Raw genomic sequence first — 13,819 nt, forward strand, 5'->3', positions numbered from 1 at the left:
CCTCCCTCCCTCCCTCTCCCCCCCCAATCTCATGATTTAACATTCTTTGGCTGAGGTTTCCATTTCTTCTGCCTTGTCTTCCATGTCTGCGGGTCTCCCTTCCATGTCTTGTACTTTGTTGGTGAAGCTAACTTCTAAGACTTTTGTTAGGCTTCCTAAAGTTTTCACTTCTAGTTTTACCTTGGTTTACTTTCTTTTTGTTGTGATTTTATTTCTACTTTCATGTCCTGAAATGTTTTCATTATTTCATCCCACGGTTTGTATTTTTATAGACTTCATTAATAGATTTATTTATATCCTTTTTAAGGTCCTTAAACATATTCATAATGCTATTTTGAAGTCTCTGTCTTGAGCTTCAGATATATTGCTTATTTCAAGGCCTACTCTAGTAGGGTTGCTGTGTTCTGGTAGAAGAATATTGTCTTGGCTGTTAACGTTGATGTTTTTTTTTACACCAATGTCTAGGCTTCTGGAGATGAGATGATTAAGGTGATACTAGGTGTTGATATTTGGTCTTCTCTTTGCTGCCCAAGTGTTCTGTTCTTTGGTTTCTGTTGGCCTTCCTGGTTCTTAGGAAAATGTAGAAGCCATTGGTTGTCTGGTAGAGGATGCTGCTGCAGGCTGGTAGGTGTATGAGAGGAATAGAGGTGGGCTATGAAAATAGGCAGAGAGAGACTTGAGGAAAGAGTTAAGGCTATTCTGGACCCCAGTGACCTAGAGGTGTGGTGGGAAAGGGGAATCCTGAAAGTAGATTTGAAATAAAGGAAAACATGATATGAAAATATAGGAGTAAAAGGGCTAGGAGGACCCTGAGTCTGAACGAAGACTTGGAGTCTCGAGTGAAAGGAACAGGGGGAACTGTAAGCAGATAGTTGCCAGGCTGAGAGTGAGAATGAAGAGATTATGATGGACGACAGAAAGGATAGAATGAATCAGCTAGCTGAATGGCTGCCAGATGTGGCCACTAAGAGTCCAAGGTAGAAAGTGTTTCTACTTTAATTCTAGCACTTGAGAGGCAGAGGCAGGCAGATTTCTGAGTTCGAGGCCAGCCCGGTCTACACAGTGAGTTCCAGGACAGCCAGGGCTACACGGGGAAACCCTGTCTTAAAAAAAAAAAAAAAAAAAAAAACAAAAAAAAAAAAGAAATTATTTCTAGGTATCTGACACTGACAAAATGGAACAGAAAAGGGCTAGAAGAGCTGAGATGATCCAAAGAAAACAGGCAAGCTGGGTTCATACCATAATTAGGTAGAATCCCAAGGTATAGATGTTGGGCGGGAGGAGGGTCCCCTGGAAACAGTGTACACTGGAAATGTGACTGTAGAGAATATAATGGAAGACAGGAAGGAGAGTAAAAATCATCTACCTGAGTTCAAGCTTGGTGTGACTATTAGGGGTTCCAGATAGAGAAGATTTCTAGGTATTGTGTCCTAACACAAAGGGATATAAGAAAGAGGAAAAGCTGGATCCACCTTGGAATTTAGTGAAGCCCACTGGGACTGGGGGTAGGCAAGAAGGAAAGGCTCCTATGAGCAGTCTGCTAAAGGGCTAGAATAAGCTTCAAACTGTGTCTAATGTTCAAACCCTTGGAAGAATAAGGAAATATAATATCTATAAGTTTTGTTGGTGTCTCTTATCAGATTGGTGAAATTCTTCTTGTTCATAATTTGTAAGAAAAGATGGGAATTACTATGTTTGAAATGTTTTATCTACTAAAATAATAAAATATCTTTCTTTTTTTTATTAAGTCAAAATGGTAATTCACATTATATTTTGTATATTAAACCAGAGTTTTCTTGTGTTGTTGTTGGGTTTTTGTTGTTGTTTTTGTTGTTGGTACATATTCCACTTAGTCTTGATGTTAGTGTCTTTTTCATATGGCTTCCCATATATCTCTTGATGTTATTTGTCAAGGGTTGGGGATTTTGTATCTACATCGGGTCGGCCATTTGACTGTGACTTTTTTTCTGGTAAGAATTTTGTCAGGATCGGGTATCACAGGAATAACAACTTCATACAATAACATCTGCAGGTTTCCTTATATCTAATATTTCTTCTTTCAAGGTTTAATATAAATTCAAGTGACATGATTTGCACCTCAAACTTTCTCAGTGGAGATTTCTTTAACTGTCAAGCCAATTTATTTTTCAGTTGTGTTACTGTTTATTTTGATATAAATTTTTCTTTTACTTAAGCTATTGATTTTTTCCTATAGAGTTGTTTTTCATCTCTGTCATTTATGTTTATAATGCTTAGTACATTAACACTTAGTACGGTTACTTTATTTTGTATTTTAATGAGTATTTCGTAGTCCAATTATTGTATTTTGGATTTAAGTGAGTATTTCATTTTTCCCCATTTTTGTGAGGTTTTCTCTTTTATTTTCCTTGTCTGTACATTTACATTTAAATAATATGCTAGAAATCTATTTGTATTTGTGAGCATGATTTCTTCCCTTAACCCTTGATAGTCAGCATTGGATCAATATCTATCACCTGCCAACGTGATACATATAAACAATGTTTTTTTAAATCTCAGTTGATTTGCCTAACCTCATTTTTAATTGAATTTTCATGCTTTCTATCTAATACATTATAAACTCCATAAGAGATATTGTTAAATGCCTTGTTTGAAGAGGTATATGTACTTTTAAATGTTGCTTTCCATTAGAACTTTTCTGTATCATTTTTGAAGTGTTTTCACTAATGCCACTACTGTGATTACAATACTTCTTGGGTCAAAAATCAGAAAATATTCAAAGGACCCAAAGAATACTCAAAAATACCTAGTAATGAAAAATATCATTGTTAGGATATATACATATATCCTAATTATATGTAATTTATATATCCAATTATACATAATTATCCAATATATAATGGATAACTTGGATCAATATCTAGATAGATGAATAGATACATAGATGATAGATAGATAGATAGATAGATAGATAGATAGATAGATAGATAGATGATAGATAGATAGATAGATATCCAAAGAAAACTCTGGAATCGAAAATGAAATAAATGAATATGGTAGGAAGAATCTTCTTTTGCTCTGTATGAAGTTATGCCCCATACACAGAGATGTGCAAACACACACCTATTGTCACTTGTTCTAAAATTCCATTTTGAGGTATAATTTTCTTACAACTATTTCCTACTGAAGTGGCTGATGAAATATCATCAGCCTGTATGAAATGGAAGTGACAATGTTGATAAAAAAGAAAGATGTCCATTACTATATAAATTTAGTTGCTAAAAATGACCATAGGGAAAATTTTAAATTGGCTGCTTGTTCCTAACTATAAAAATTCAAAATAATAAAGATCAAATATATGCAACTATCATTGAAGAGAAAAATACACTTATCATTTCAGGGTAAACAAGGATCCTTGCAGTAGAACATTGAATGTTGAAGATACAAACCTTGAGGTTACATGTATGACCACCTTAAAAAAATGCTACATACCATAATTTTAATCCAAGTTTGCATAGACAAAACTATGTAGCACATATATTGAGAACAGTCATTGGAATGGGGAACTATAATAGGGAAAATGAATGTCGTTGTTTTAAGCATAAAGAGGATGTAAGAATTTTTATTGAATAGAGCATTGTTATATCTCAGGTTTTTAACCATATACCTGGATAATATCTGTATATTTCTGTTTTTTAAAATTTTTATTGGTTATTTATTTATATTTCAAATGTTATCATCCTTCCTAGTTTCACCTCCACAAACCCATTCCCCCTGCTTCTATGAGGATGCTCCTCCACTACCCCCACTCCATCCTCACCACCCTAACAATCCCCTACGCTGTGGCACTGAGCTTTCACAGGACCAAAGGCCTATGCTCCCACTGATGCCAGATAAGACCATCCTTTGTTACATACGCAGCTGGTACTCTTTGGCTGGTTGTGTATTTTCTAATGAGTACCCAAAGGGTCCTCATCTGGAAATGACTTTCCATTTCTAAGAGAAAATTGCTTTGAGGATTCGTGGAATATAGCAAAGGGAAGAGCTACCTAAAGTGTCTTATTTTTGGAAAAGAGATATAGTCACAGATGAACAACTACAGGAAATCTCAACACTGGAGAGGGTTTATGTATTTTTCTCATCTTAAAACATCTGGAGTTATACACTATAACATATGTCATACAGTGTTGAACAATGCTTACGTGATGTCACAGAGACACTAATTCCAAAATTTGAAAATAACACAAAAATCAAACAATATATGTCATTGGAATCAATGTGAAGCTGTTTTTGTTGTTCTTAGTGAATTCAGTACAACAGGATATTTTAAGAGACTTAGAACTCAGTGAAAGTGTTTTCCCAAGAAATAAAAGATTATTTCAATCTTTTGTTTATGTAAATATATCCTATTAATGTATTAAAATGAGAATAAAATCTTTCTTCAGAAAAGACAATACAAATGAAAATCAAATAAACAAAAACAATTGATTAGGCACCATCCATTACTGATTTAATAATTAATACTCATTAAAAAAATCCTTTATTAGAAAGGATGGGAATCTTATTGTTTAAAAATGTTTCATTAAATATAAAGCAGACACAAAGAAATGTTTTTAAAACATTTGAGAGCTATCAGCAGTAATAAAGTGAATACCTGAGTGAATTTTCTCAAATTAAAATGGAATGTATTTCTATATGTTCTTAATATGATATGATTTATAGAGTAGAAACTAAAAGCCAACATCATGCTTAATGGTAGAAAATTAGGAAACCAGAACAATTTTCATTAAAGTTTGGAATTAGACAATAATATCTCTTCCAATATCTCTTTGTACATTGCTTTGTAGGAATAAGAAAAAGCAAGTTACAAATTCAAAGAAACAGAAGAGATTTCTCATACATAGTTCATGTGGATACACTTTAGAAACCCCAGAAAAATTAAATAAAATATTATTTGAAACAACAACAAAAAAATAACAAGCTTGCTAATTTTTAAAAATTAATCTATTCTGGGGGTGAGGTGAGGGTGGGTGGATGAGTGACAAGGATAGGTGGGAGAGTTCCCTCTCAGAGGCAAAGGAGCTGGCGGATGGAATAAAGAACTCTTGAAACTGGGACTGGGAAGAGGGGTAACATTTGGAATGAAAATAAATAAAACAATTATAAAATGTTAAATACAATAGAAAAATAATATATTCAAGTTAGTTTTTCATGCAAATTATAACCAGTTTAAAAGAAATATTATGAGTGAAATTGTTTAGTATGTACAGCAAATAAAGATAAAAAAATTGAGCAATATATAATAGTTATGTGTCTTCAAGTTTTAGTAAAGAAAAAGTCTTCAGCTTTAAAACATTATTACTCTTACATAGGAAGTTTTTATATTTATGATGAAATATTCTACCTCGAGTTTTTTTGCACACACTGGAAGCTAGTACTTACAAACCTTATGGCTCTTCTCATAGAACGTGTGTCAAAGTGTGGTTCAAGTATTGTTGCCTCCCAGAAGCAGTCCTGAGTTCTCATGTTTTGTGTCCTTGGAGATAGCACCTGTGTTGCTTGCCTACCTGTCTTACACAGTGCTGTAGCTTAGAGTCTTGAGTTCTCACTTGCCTTTCTAAAGCATGTCTCAAGGCTGAAAGGAATTTGTCCTTGTGAATGCATATCTTGTATAACATCTGTATTACCTGATTATTTTCTAAGGGCCCTACAATTTCACAACTTTCTCAGTGTACGATTCTTAAAGAGATTTTGGAAGCTTACAGGTATGTTAAATTCCTGTGGTTAGAAATTTTGTCAGTTATTCTCCATAGTTTCAATTGTCTTTTCTGATGGCAAGAATTGGCCATAGCGGAGTTCTGTTTGTGCTTCCCATATAATCATGAGTTTGGATCCATGTACTGGAGTGTAGTCAACCTACCAGGGACCAAATGCCATATTCTTAAAGAAAACTGAATCTCCTTCCCCTCAGACGCCACTGATTCTACTTAGCTAGGAACTGCTTCGTCAATGTGACAATCCCGCCATGTCCAGAAAACACTGTTTTGCTCCAGTTCTTTCTGACTTTTGGCTCCTTTAGTCAGTCTTTCCACCTCTTCTGTAATGGGCCCTGAGCTTTGGGGAAAGAGGTGGTGATACAGACGTTCTATTGTATCTGAATACTCCAATGACCCCTACTCTTTGCATTTTGACCAGTTGTTAGTTTCTGCATTAACCAGTGTCACCTGAACAAAGAAACATCTCAGATGATGTCTGAGAGCTATGCTGATCTACAGCCGAGGTCTGAATTTAGAGGGAAGTTTGAGACTTGTTCATTTAGTACAATAATAGTAATAGGCTTATCCCTGAAGCCCATGATCTCTCCAACAATGGGTTTTTGCCTAGATTTATATTACTAAACAAGCGTCTCCTCCTGTGGAGGGGATTTTTAAATCCAATTAGAGTGATATTGGTTACTCCTATAATATTTGTGCCACTATGCTATAAGCCTATCTTGTCAGCCCAGGCATTTTTGTAGAGTTAACAGCTTGGTACAAATGTTAATTTTCCCCCAAGCAGCCTACACAACACTTTCCAGTACTATGACATCTAACCATCAGAGAGGATGCTTCCTAGCAAGTATCAATTTTATTTTTCCATATCCGATGAACAAAATGGTGTTTTCAGCAATAGGATATTACCATGAAGTTCTGGTTAATAGCCAAGAACAGTTAAGACTCGGTTGTGAGTGTCTCTGACATCCTTGGCCAAAGCTTGGAAATTCCACATACCCAGTACTGGACTTTATTTTTTTAGCAACTTATGTCTTCTGGGAGAAACATTATCTCCTGTGTAAGGGAATTCCACTTTTATCTATCTATCTATCTATCTATTTATCTATCTATCTATCTATCTACCTACCTACCTACCTACCTACCTACCTACCTATCATCTATAACTTCTCAAACAGTAGGTTTCATCTTTCAGTTAGTCTCAGAGTTAGCTTTCCTTTTCCCTAAACTGGTTCTCGGCCCTCCCCTCCCATCCCTTTTCTCACTTAAACCTCCCTCTCCAGTATGCCCCTTTCCAGCTTCATATCACTTGAGTTCTGCTATTCATTCTTCCCTAAGATACCCCAAGCGTTTCAACACATGGTTCCTTTCTAGATCCCTGCTTCCTACAGCAGGGACTGTGTAGGAGGAACAGAAAGGCCCCATGCCAAGGTGGTGGCTGCTTCTGCATAAAGTTGGTAAGCAGCAAGTAGGGCTGCTCAGAGTTAACTTCTATACAGGGTCAAACTGAAACCTGCCTAAGAGCCTAGAAATTGGTGATGCAGACAACGACAGCCAATCTGGAACTGCTCCTTGGGGACATGCTTGCTTGGGACCAAACCAATGGGATGCAGTTGGAGGGTATAAAGGGTACTCCCTGGGAAAATTAATAAAGGAGCTTACTGCTGCATTCTCACTTGCTCTGGGAGTCTGAGTCATTGATTCTGTGCCTTCTTACCCACTGAAACCAAGGGGCAAGACAGAGGACTTAGGCAACAGTACTCCAAGTTAAAAGTACCAACCACATGAGTGAGAACATGTAACATTTGACTTTCTGGGTCAAGCTAGGTCACTTAGTGTCTTTTCCGTATCCATTCATTTACCTGTACGTCTTTACATCTTTACAGCTAAATAAAATTCCACTTTGTATAGGCAGCATGTTTTTATTATTCTTTTATCAGTTAAGAGACATGTAGGTTATTTTCATGTCCCAGCTATTGTGAATAGAGCAGCTATGAACATGGTTGAGCATGTGTCTCTATAATTGGAAATGCAGTCATTTGGGTATATGCCAGCAATAGTATAGTTTAGTCATATAGTTGACCTATTTCAAAGTTGTTGTTTTTTTTGTTTTGTTTTGTTTTGTTTTAAGGAACTGCCACACTATTGTTCATGGTAGACATACCCATTTGTGCCTTCACCCTTTTCGGGCTCTTCCTAAATTTAATCATTTTATGTTCATGAATTAACAATGTAAATTTCCCACCTTCTGTTTCATCCAATAGTCATGGAGTCTTTATTTGTCTTCCTGGTAGGTGTTTTTGGTCACCGTCTGGAATTTTGAACTCTACATGATCCCGCTGGCATTGTTGCTACTCTTTCTGTACAATTTCCTCAGACCCATGAAAGGGAAAGCCGGTAGCACCCAGGATAGCCAGGTGAGCAAAGATCTACAGAGTTCCTCCAATGTCCTGGTGAGGAATAGAATAGAATCAGTGCATTAGTACCACGACTAAACGACGCTCCAGCCCACGGTTTGAATCATGAAGAGTGAGATACAAATCACCATTTCCAGAACTTGCGTTTTTTATCACACATATGCTGGATCTTCCTTTTTATGATGCCTTATATCCCCACATTTCAGTTCATGTTCTCCATAAGTTAGGAACTCTCTGGACCTTGACTGTCATTTCTTCCCTAGCACCTATCTGGTTTCTGATAGGGTTCCTGAAAATTACCCTAAACACTATGGGGAAAACCTTTGGGGGTTTCTTGAGCCCCTCTAGCACACTGTAAAACTCTCTGCAAAATTGGGTTAGGCTATTTTTTGTGTCGAGGCTTCTCCAAGGGTTACCAACTTCCAGAGTGCTTAGCAAGTGGGTGAGGATAGCTCCCACTGTCTATTCCCACATGCTATGATGTTTTGTATTAGCCATCAGAGTTCCTTTATGTGAAAAGTTACATGTCCCTTCTGAAGGAAATCCCTTGGGGTCTATTTCTCCAGCCCTTCTGACACCCTTCATCCATCCTGGCTCAGGGCGTATTTTTCTTTTAAATGAACAGAGACTTGAATTTGGTAAGTTATTTTAGGATGTGAACTTCCCATTTCTGATTTAAGAAACGTTTTAAAATCCAACCTCTAAAATTTCTGTGGCTGCTAAATTTCTTTCTAAAACTATCATATACACATGAGTTTTTATTCAAATGCAAACTATTGTCATATACGTTTTTCTATTATCATATTTAAAATCATTGTTAAAAGAAGAGGTGTTGAGGGGCATTTCTGGCTTCATTTAGGATGGAGTTAAGGTAGAAAAATGAGTACATGGCAGAGGTAGACCCTCAAGAAATTGAAAAGTTCTCTTGTATTTGATTGATTTTATTACTATTACCAAATAGCACACTTATGGACACATATCAATAAAATAGGAGAGCTAACTAAGAAAAATGGATTTGTACTCTATGTGTATTTATAGGCTAGAATTTAGTATGAATATAAATTAGGGAAACATCTCTAGTAGGGACAAATCTGTAATAGTAAATGTTGTTAACTCACATTGTTGCAATGTTTAGCCAGGTTTTATTTTGTTACCATGTGCATGAGACCATTTTTACCCTATGGATTTGTATGTATACATCTGTGTTTACAGATGTTCATAAATATCTTGTTATGGGTAGGAATACAAACTTGCATTGTTAAGAACTTTTTGATTTAAAAAGAATGTATTCAAATATACTGCTTAATGTGGTTTAAGACAGCTATGAATGAGTCAAGAATGTCCATTTTAATTTCATCAAGGGTAGTGCAACAAAGGTCTAGAGCCACAGAGTGACGGTCCAAGGTCACAGGGATAAACTGCAGATATCGTGTCTCAAGATGATGACATCTACCTCTCCCAACTGTAATGTGTTTAACCCTCACTTCCCCGCACACCACCAAGTGCACCTTTCTTCACTGCATTCCTTTTTATCTATTGGCTTTTATGAGGCATGAATGGCGCCAATGGTGGATAAGCTAATCTCCTATACAGTCAGTGAGTGTCTCACAGACTGTCAGCTGAAGCTAGTGAGGCTTATCAGAGGTGAGAAAGTGCCAGCCTGAGAGAAGTTACTTCATGACTGCTCGGAGGTTTGATGGAATAGCATAGAGTACTCTGGTTACTTTATAGTCACTTCTTTTAACCGTTATAATGCAGAGAATTGCTTGAAACTGGTAGTGCTATAGTAAATCGGAAGTCTTATTTTCACATGATTAAGCAGAAAAGTAAGTCTTTCAGTTGAAAAGTCACAGATTCTCTATACTGACTGTTCTTTCCCTGGTCCCGAACCCATCTGATTATAGCAAATGATGGTTTATGTATATTTTTTTTCCCAGAATGAGTCTCACTTTATATCCCTGAGTGTCTTGGTGCTGGCTGTGCAGAGTCTATTCTTAAATTCACAGAGATCCCTTTACCGCTGTCTTCAGAGTGCTGGAAGTAAAGGCATGTTGCCTCATATCTGACTGATGTTCACCTTTAGACATTGAAAATACATGATGTAAAATATTCCTATTACACAGAAAGGGCATCTAAACGGCTCTAAAGGAACCCAGTAGCAACACAGCTGCAGTCCAGTACCTATTCTAACACCACATTCCTGTTAGTCAATATCAGATTCTTTGGTTTCCTTCCCTTCTCTGCTTCTGCAACCCCAAGGGGAAAACTGTAGCATTCTTAAGGAGGATTATATTTAGACAAATACATTTTCTGTTGTAGACTGTTTCAGTAATGACTGCAAAGGGAAAAGAATGGTCCTTATAACTATAAGTATTTTCAGATTTAATATAGCAATTGGTTTATCAGCCAGACAAGAACAAAACTATTTACAGAAGGGATATATGGACTATGCATTTTGAAGGTAGATACTGTCAAAGAACACCTGCACAATAGATTTATTTATACCTAATGCTTTCAAGTGGATGATACATATTGTTTATAACCTTGCCACAGTGTCTCTGAACTTTTAAAGTTTGACTTTTTACAAGAGGATAAAATGAGTTTCAGCTCTATAAGAAAACTTAAAAATGCATTTTTTTATTTGCATTGGGCAGTCCCAGTTAATTGTTAAACTTAATTAAGTAGTTACGTGATTTCCTTTCAGGATAACACAGACATAGAAGAGGAAGAGAAAGAGGAAGAGAAGGTAAGTGAAGTATTAATGTCAGACCCTTAATAGGAACTAATGTTGGTTAAGCTGTGTTTTTCCAGGTTGTGTCTGTTTTGACTTTTTGGCATTATATAATATTACAGAAATATTATAACTTAAAAAGAATCAACCTATTGATTATTTAAAACAAAATGGCTATAATAATATCTCCGTTTTCTCTGAGATATATATATATCACAGTAGTGTATTATCCTTCATAACTCACTATGATTATTTTTAACGATAATGATAATGTGTGTTCATTGTTCTTATGGATACTGAGGTATTTATTCTTTTCTAGGACTTTAAAAAATGAGAAAGAAAGAGGGTAAAACAGGAGAAAATTCCTGAACTTTTCTAAGGGTCAGGACACAAACCAAGATGGTCCTTTCTCTGCCACTGAAAAGTCAAGTCAAGAGCAAATCAAGGGAAGTGGCTGCTCCTTTAGGTTCACAGCCGCTCCGTGGGGTGGTCACCCACTCTGGAGCCTGTCACTTCCCCAGCTGTTGCTGGCAGTGTTCTCTGCTATCTGTCTGTGTACATCTGTCCTTTTTCTTCTCCTGGGACAATCTCTCAAATCTGCTGCTTCTGTTGTCATTACACTTCCAGGCAAACCTTCTGGAACAATATGAAAAAAAAAACAAAAAAACAAACTGAAGTACCAAATGAGAAGCTTTGAGCTTAATGGACTTCCAGTCCCTTTAAACCTGAGTGTGTGGGGACCATGGTGGTGGCATGGAGGAAACTTGTGGGTGAAGAAAGGGCAGAAAGGAGGACCTGCAGAGCAAGTGTGCAATAGGAATGCCTGCGGAACAGATATTAATTCAGAGATTGGTTCTGTGACACCAGAGCCTTGCAGTTAATTGAGGGGACCAGATGGTTTTGCCCATTTGAAGCAAATGAGTGTGTTGCAGAGTGAATCTTATCTGTTGGCTGAAGGTGATCATTATTAAAGACACAACAGAGTAAAGCATGGTATATTTTTTAAAAATTGTTTCCTTCCAGAATAGTGGTGATAGCTAATATACGCTTGTTTTTAAAGAATTATTGATTAACTGAATCAAGTGGTTTCTGAATGATCAAACCATTGAATGTCAGGCAAAGACCAAGCTTAGCTCATGGAGGGATGTTTTGCCAGAAACTTACAAGTGCTTATTTTAAACCTAGCCAAGGCCACTTACAAGGCTGCCCGCTTGTACTTCTGACAACCAGCTGTTAGTTGGGGTTCCCATAACCTATCTCTGGGGTTTAATAAATTTCTAGAATCGCTCACAAAACTCACGAGAATACTTGATTCCCTTTATTGGCTTATGATAAATGATTCAACTTGGGAACCATCAAATAGAATAGATGCAGAAGGATACGTACAGGACAGCATGAGGAGCTTCCACACTTCCCCTAGGCCCAGGAAATGCTTACATTAGTCTTCACAGAAGTCTTCTGACACTGGTTGGTGCTTCTAATAAGGTGTGTATGGATGTTTCTCTAGCAATACAAGATGAAATAGGTAATTCAGTGACCGTTGGTGATAGAGGATTCTGTCTCTATGGTTGGAGGGTCAAGAGCTTGGGAGATGGTACCTCAGATTTCAGCCTACCATCAGATGCCTGGTTCCTGTAGTGTCATGCTCCCCAGTCAGGGGCTTTTCAGAAGCCCATACCCTCACTTAATCTTGGGTGTGAAGGAAAGGGCCTTGTTCTGTACAGCAAAAGGCTCCCTTTCCACCTCTCTAGATCCAGACCTGTTTAGGAACTCAAGACAAAGCCCAAATATAACAGAACACACTCTTGCTGCTCTTATCACTTAGCAAAGCTCCAGAGCTAGAGTTCTGGCCAACAGCCAGGACCCAAGGCAAAATATGTATTTCTTATTATATCACAATATCACACTAGTCAAAAATTAAAGTAAACCAGAGCTTAAAAGTGAGGCAGATTTTGTTTTATCTAAATCTGTTAAATGTACCACCCATGAAATAGGACCACATTTACCCCCCAGGGACAGTTGTGATAGAATATCTTTAGCATATCATATTTTAAAAAGCTTCCAACAGGAGGGAATGGACTAACTCATGGTGGCTTCTATGTGCCATCCCAGGGCTTGTGAGGCTGAGGCAAGAGGACTGCTGTGAGTTTGAGAACATGCTGAGGTACGGATTGAGATACTATATCAAACAATCATACAGAAAACACAAAAACACTGGATCAAAAAGTATTTTGTGAACTCTCACTGATCAGATATAAAAAAAAATGGCTTCTCATCTGTGATAGACCACCAAGGGGGGCAGGGACAAAGCACAACTCACCATGGTCAGACCTGTGGTCCCAGTGGGTTTATGAGAATTATTATAGAACATGGCTGAGGGGTCTCTTATAGGAGCATGGGTTATCTCAAATCAGCTGCACTATTGAAAACTTTTTCCCACACATAAATGACAACTTTCCCAAAGCTGCATAAGTGAACAACTCCCTACCCCAACCCCACAGTTAGCCTTCCACAACCTATATATTCAAGTATCCTCAGAGTATATAAACACTATGTGAAACTAGACCAGAATCACACACAGCTGACTAGGAGGCATGGGAAGGAATGGATTGTATCTCAAGTGAGAGTCCAGTGACTCCGTAGTACCTCCTTGTGCCAGTGAATGCCAGCAGTTAACAGGCCTGATCTTAAGGGTCTCTTGCAAGTAGCTATGGCTACAGTAGTAAAGATAATGGCTCTCACGTGTTCTCCAACAGACTATCAGGCAGCAAAGTCCAACCTAGAGTCTATCTCAGAGCATGAGCGCTTTAAGAGATGCCTGGGGTTCTGGAGATGGAGCCATATGTGCTCCATTACATCTAGTCCTGGGCAGGGATGACTACAGACAGCATCTAAACGGGGCATCCACAGAACTGGGCTAG

The 13,819-nt window shown here is 37.4% G+C and overlaps 1 protein-coding gene across 3 annotated transcripts in view; it reads left to right on the forward strand.

Annotated features, from left to right (window-relative positions):
• The window catches only part of Mctp2 (multiple C2 and transmembrane domain containing 2), a 225,234-nt gene that overhangs the window by 171,144 nt on the left and 40,271 nt on the right, over positions 1–13,819 (forward strand). For all 3 annotated transcript variants that reach the window (XM_028776708.1, XM_028776709.1, XM_028776710.1), the window contains 2 exons: positions 8,045–8,167; positions 10,872–10,913. In XM_028776708.1, coding sequence (XP_028632541.1) covers positions 8,045–8,167; positions 10,872–10,913 — 165 coding nt within the window. The remainder of the gene's footprint in view (positions 1–8,044; positions 8,168–10,871; positions 10,914–13,819) is intronic.

This window comes from Grammomys surdaster, unplaced genomic scaffold, assembly GCF_004785775.1.
Source record: "Grammomys surdaster isolate TR1022 unplaced genomic scaffold, NIH_TR_1.0 271, whole genome shotgun sequence".
NCBI lineage: Eukaryota > Metazoa > Chordata > Mammalia > Rodentia > Muridae > Grammomys > Grammomys surdaster.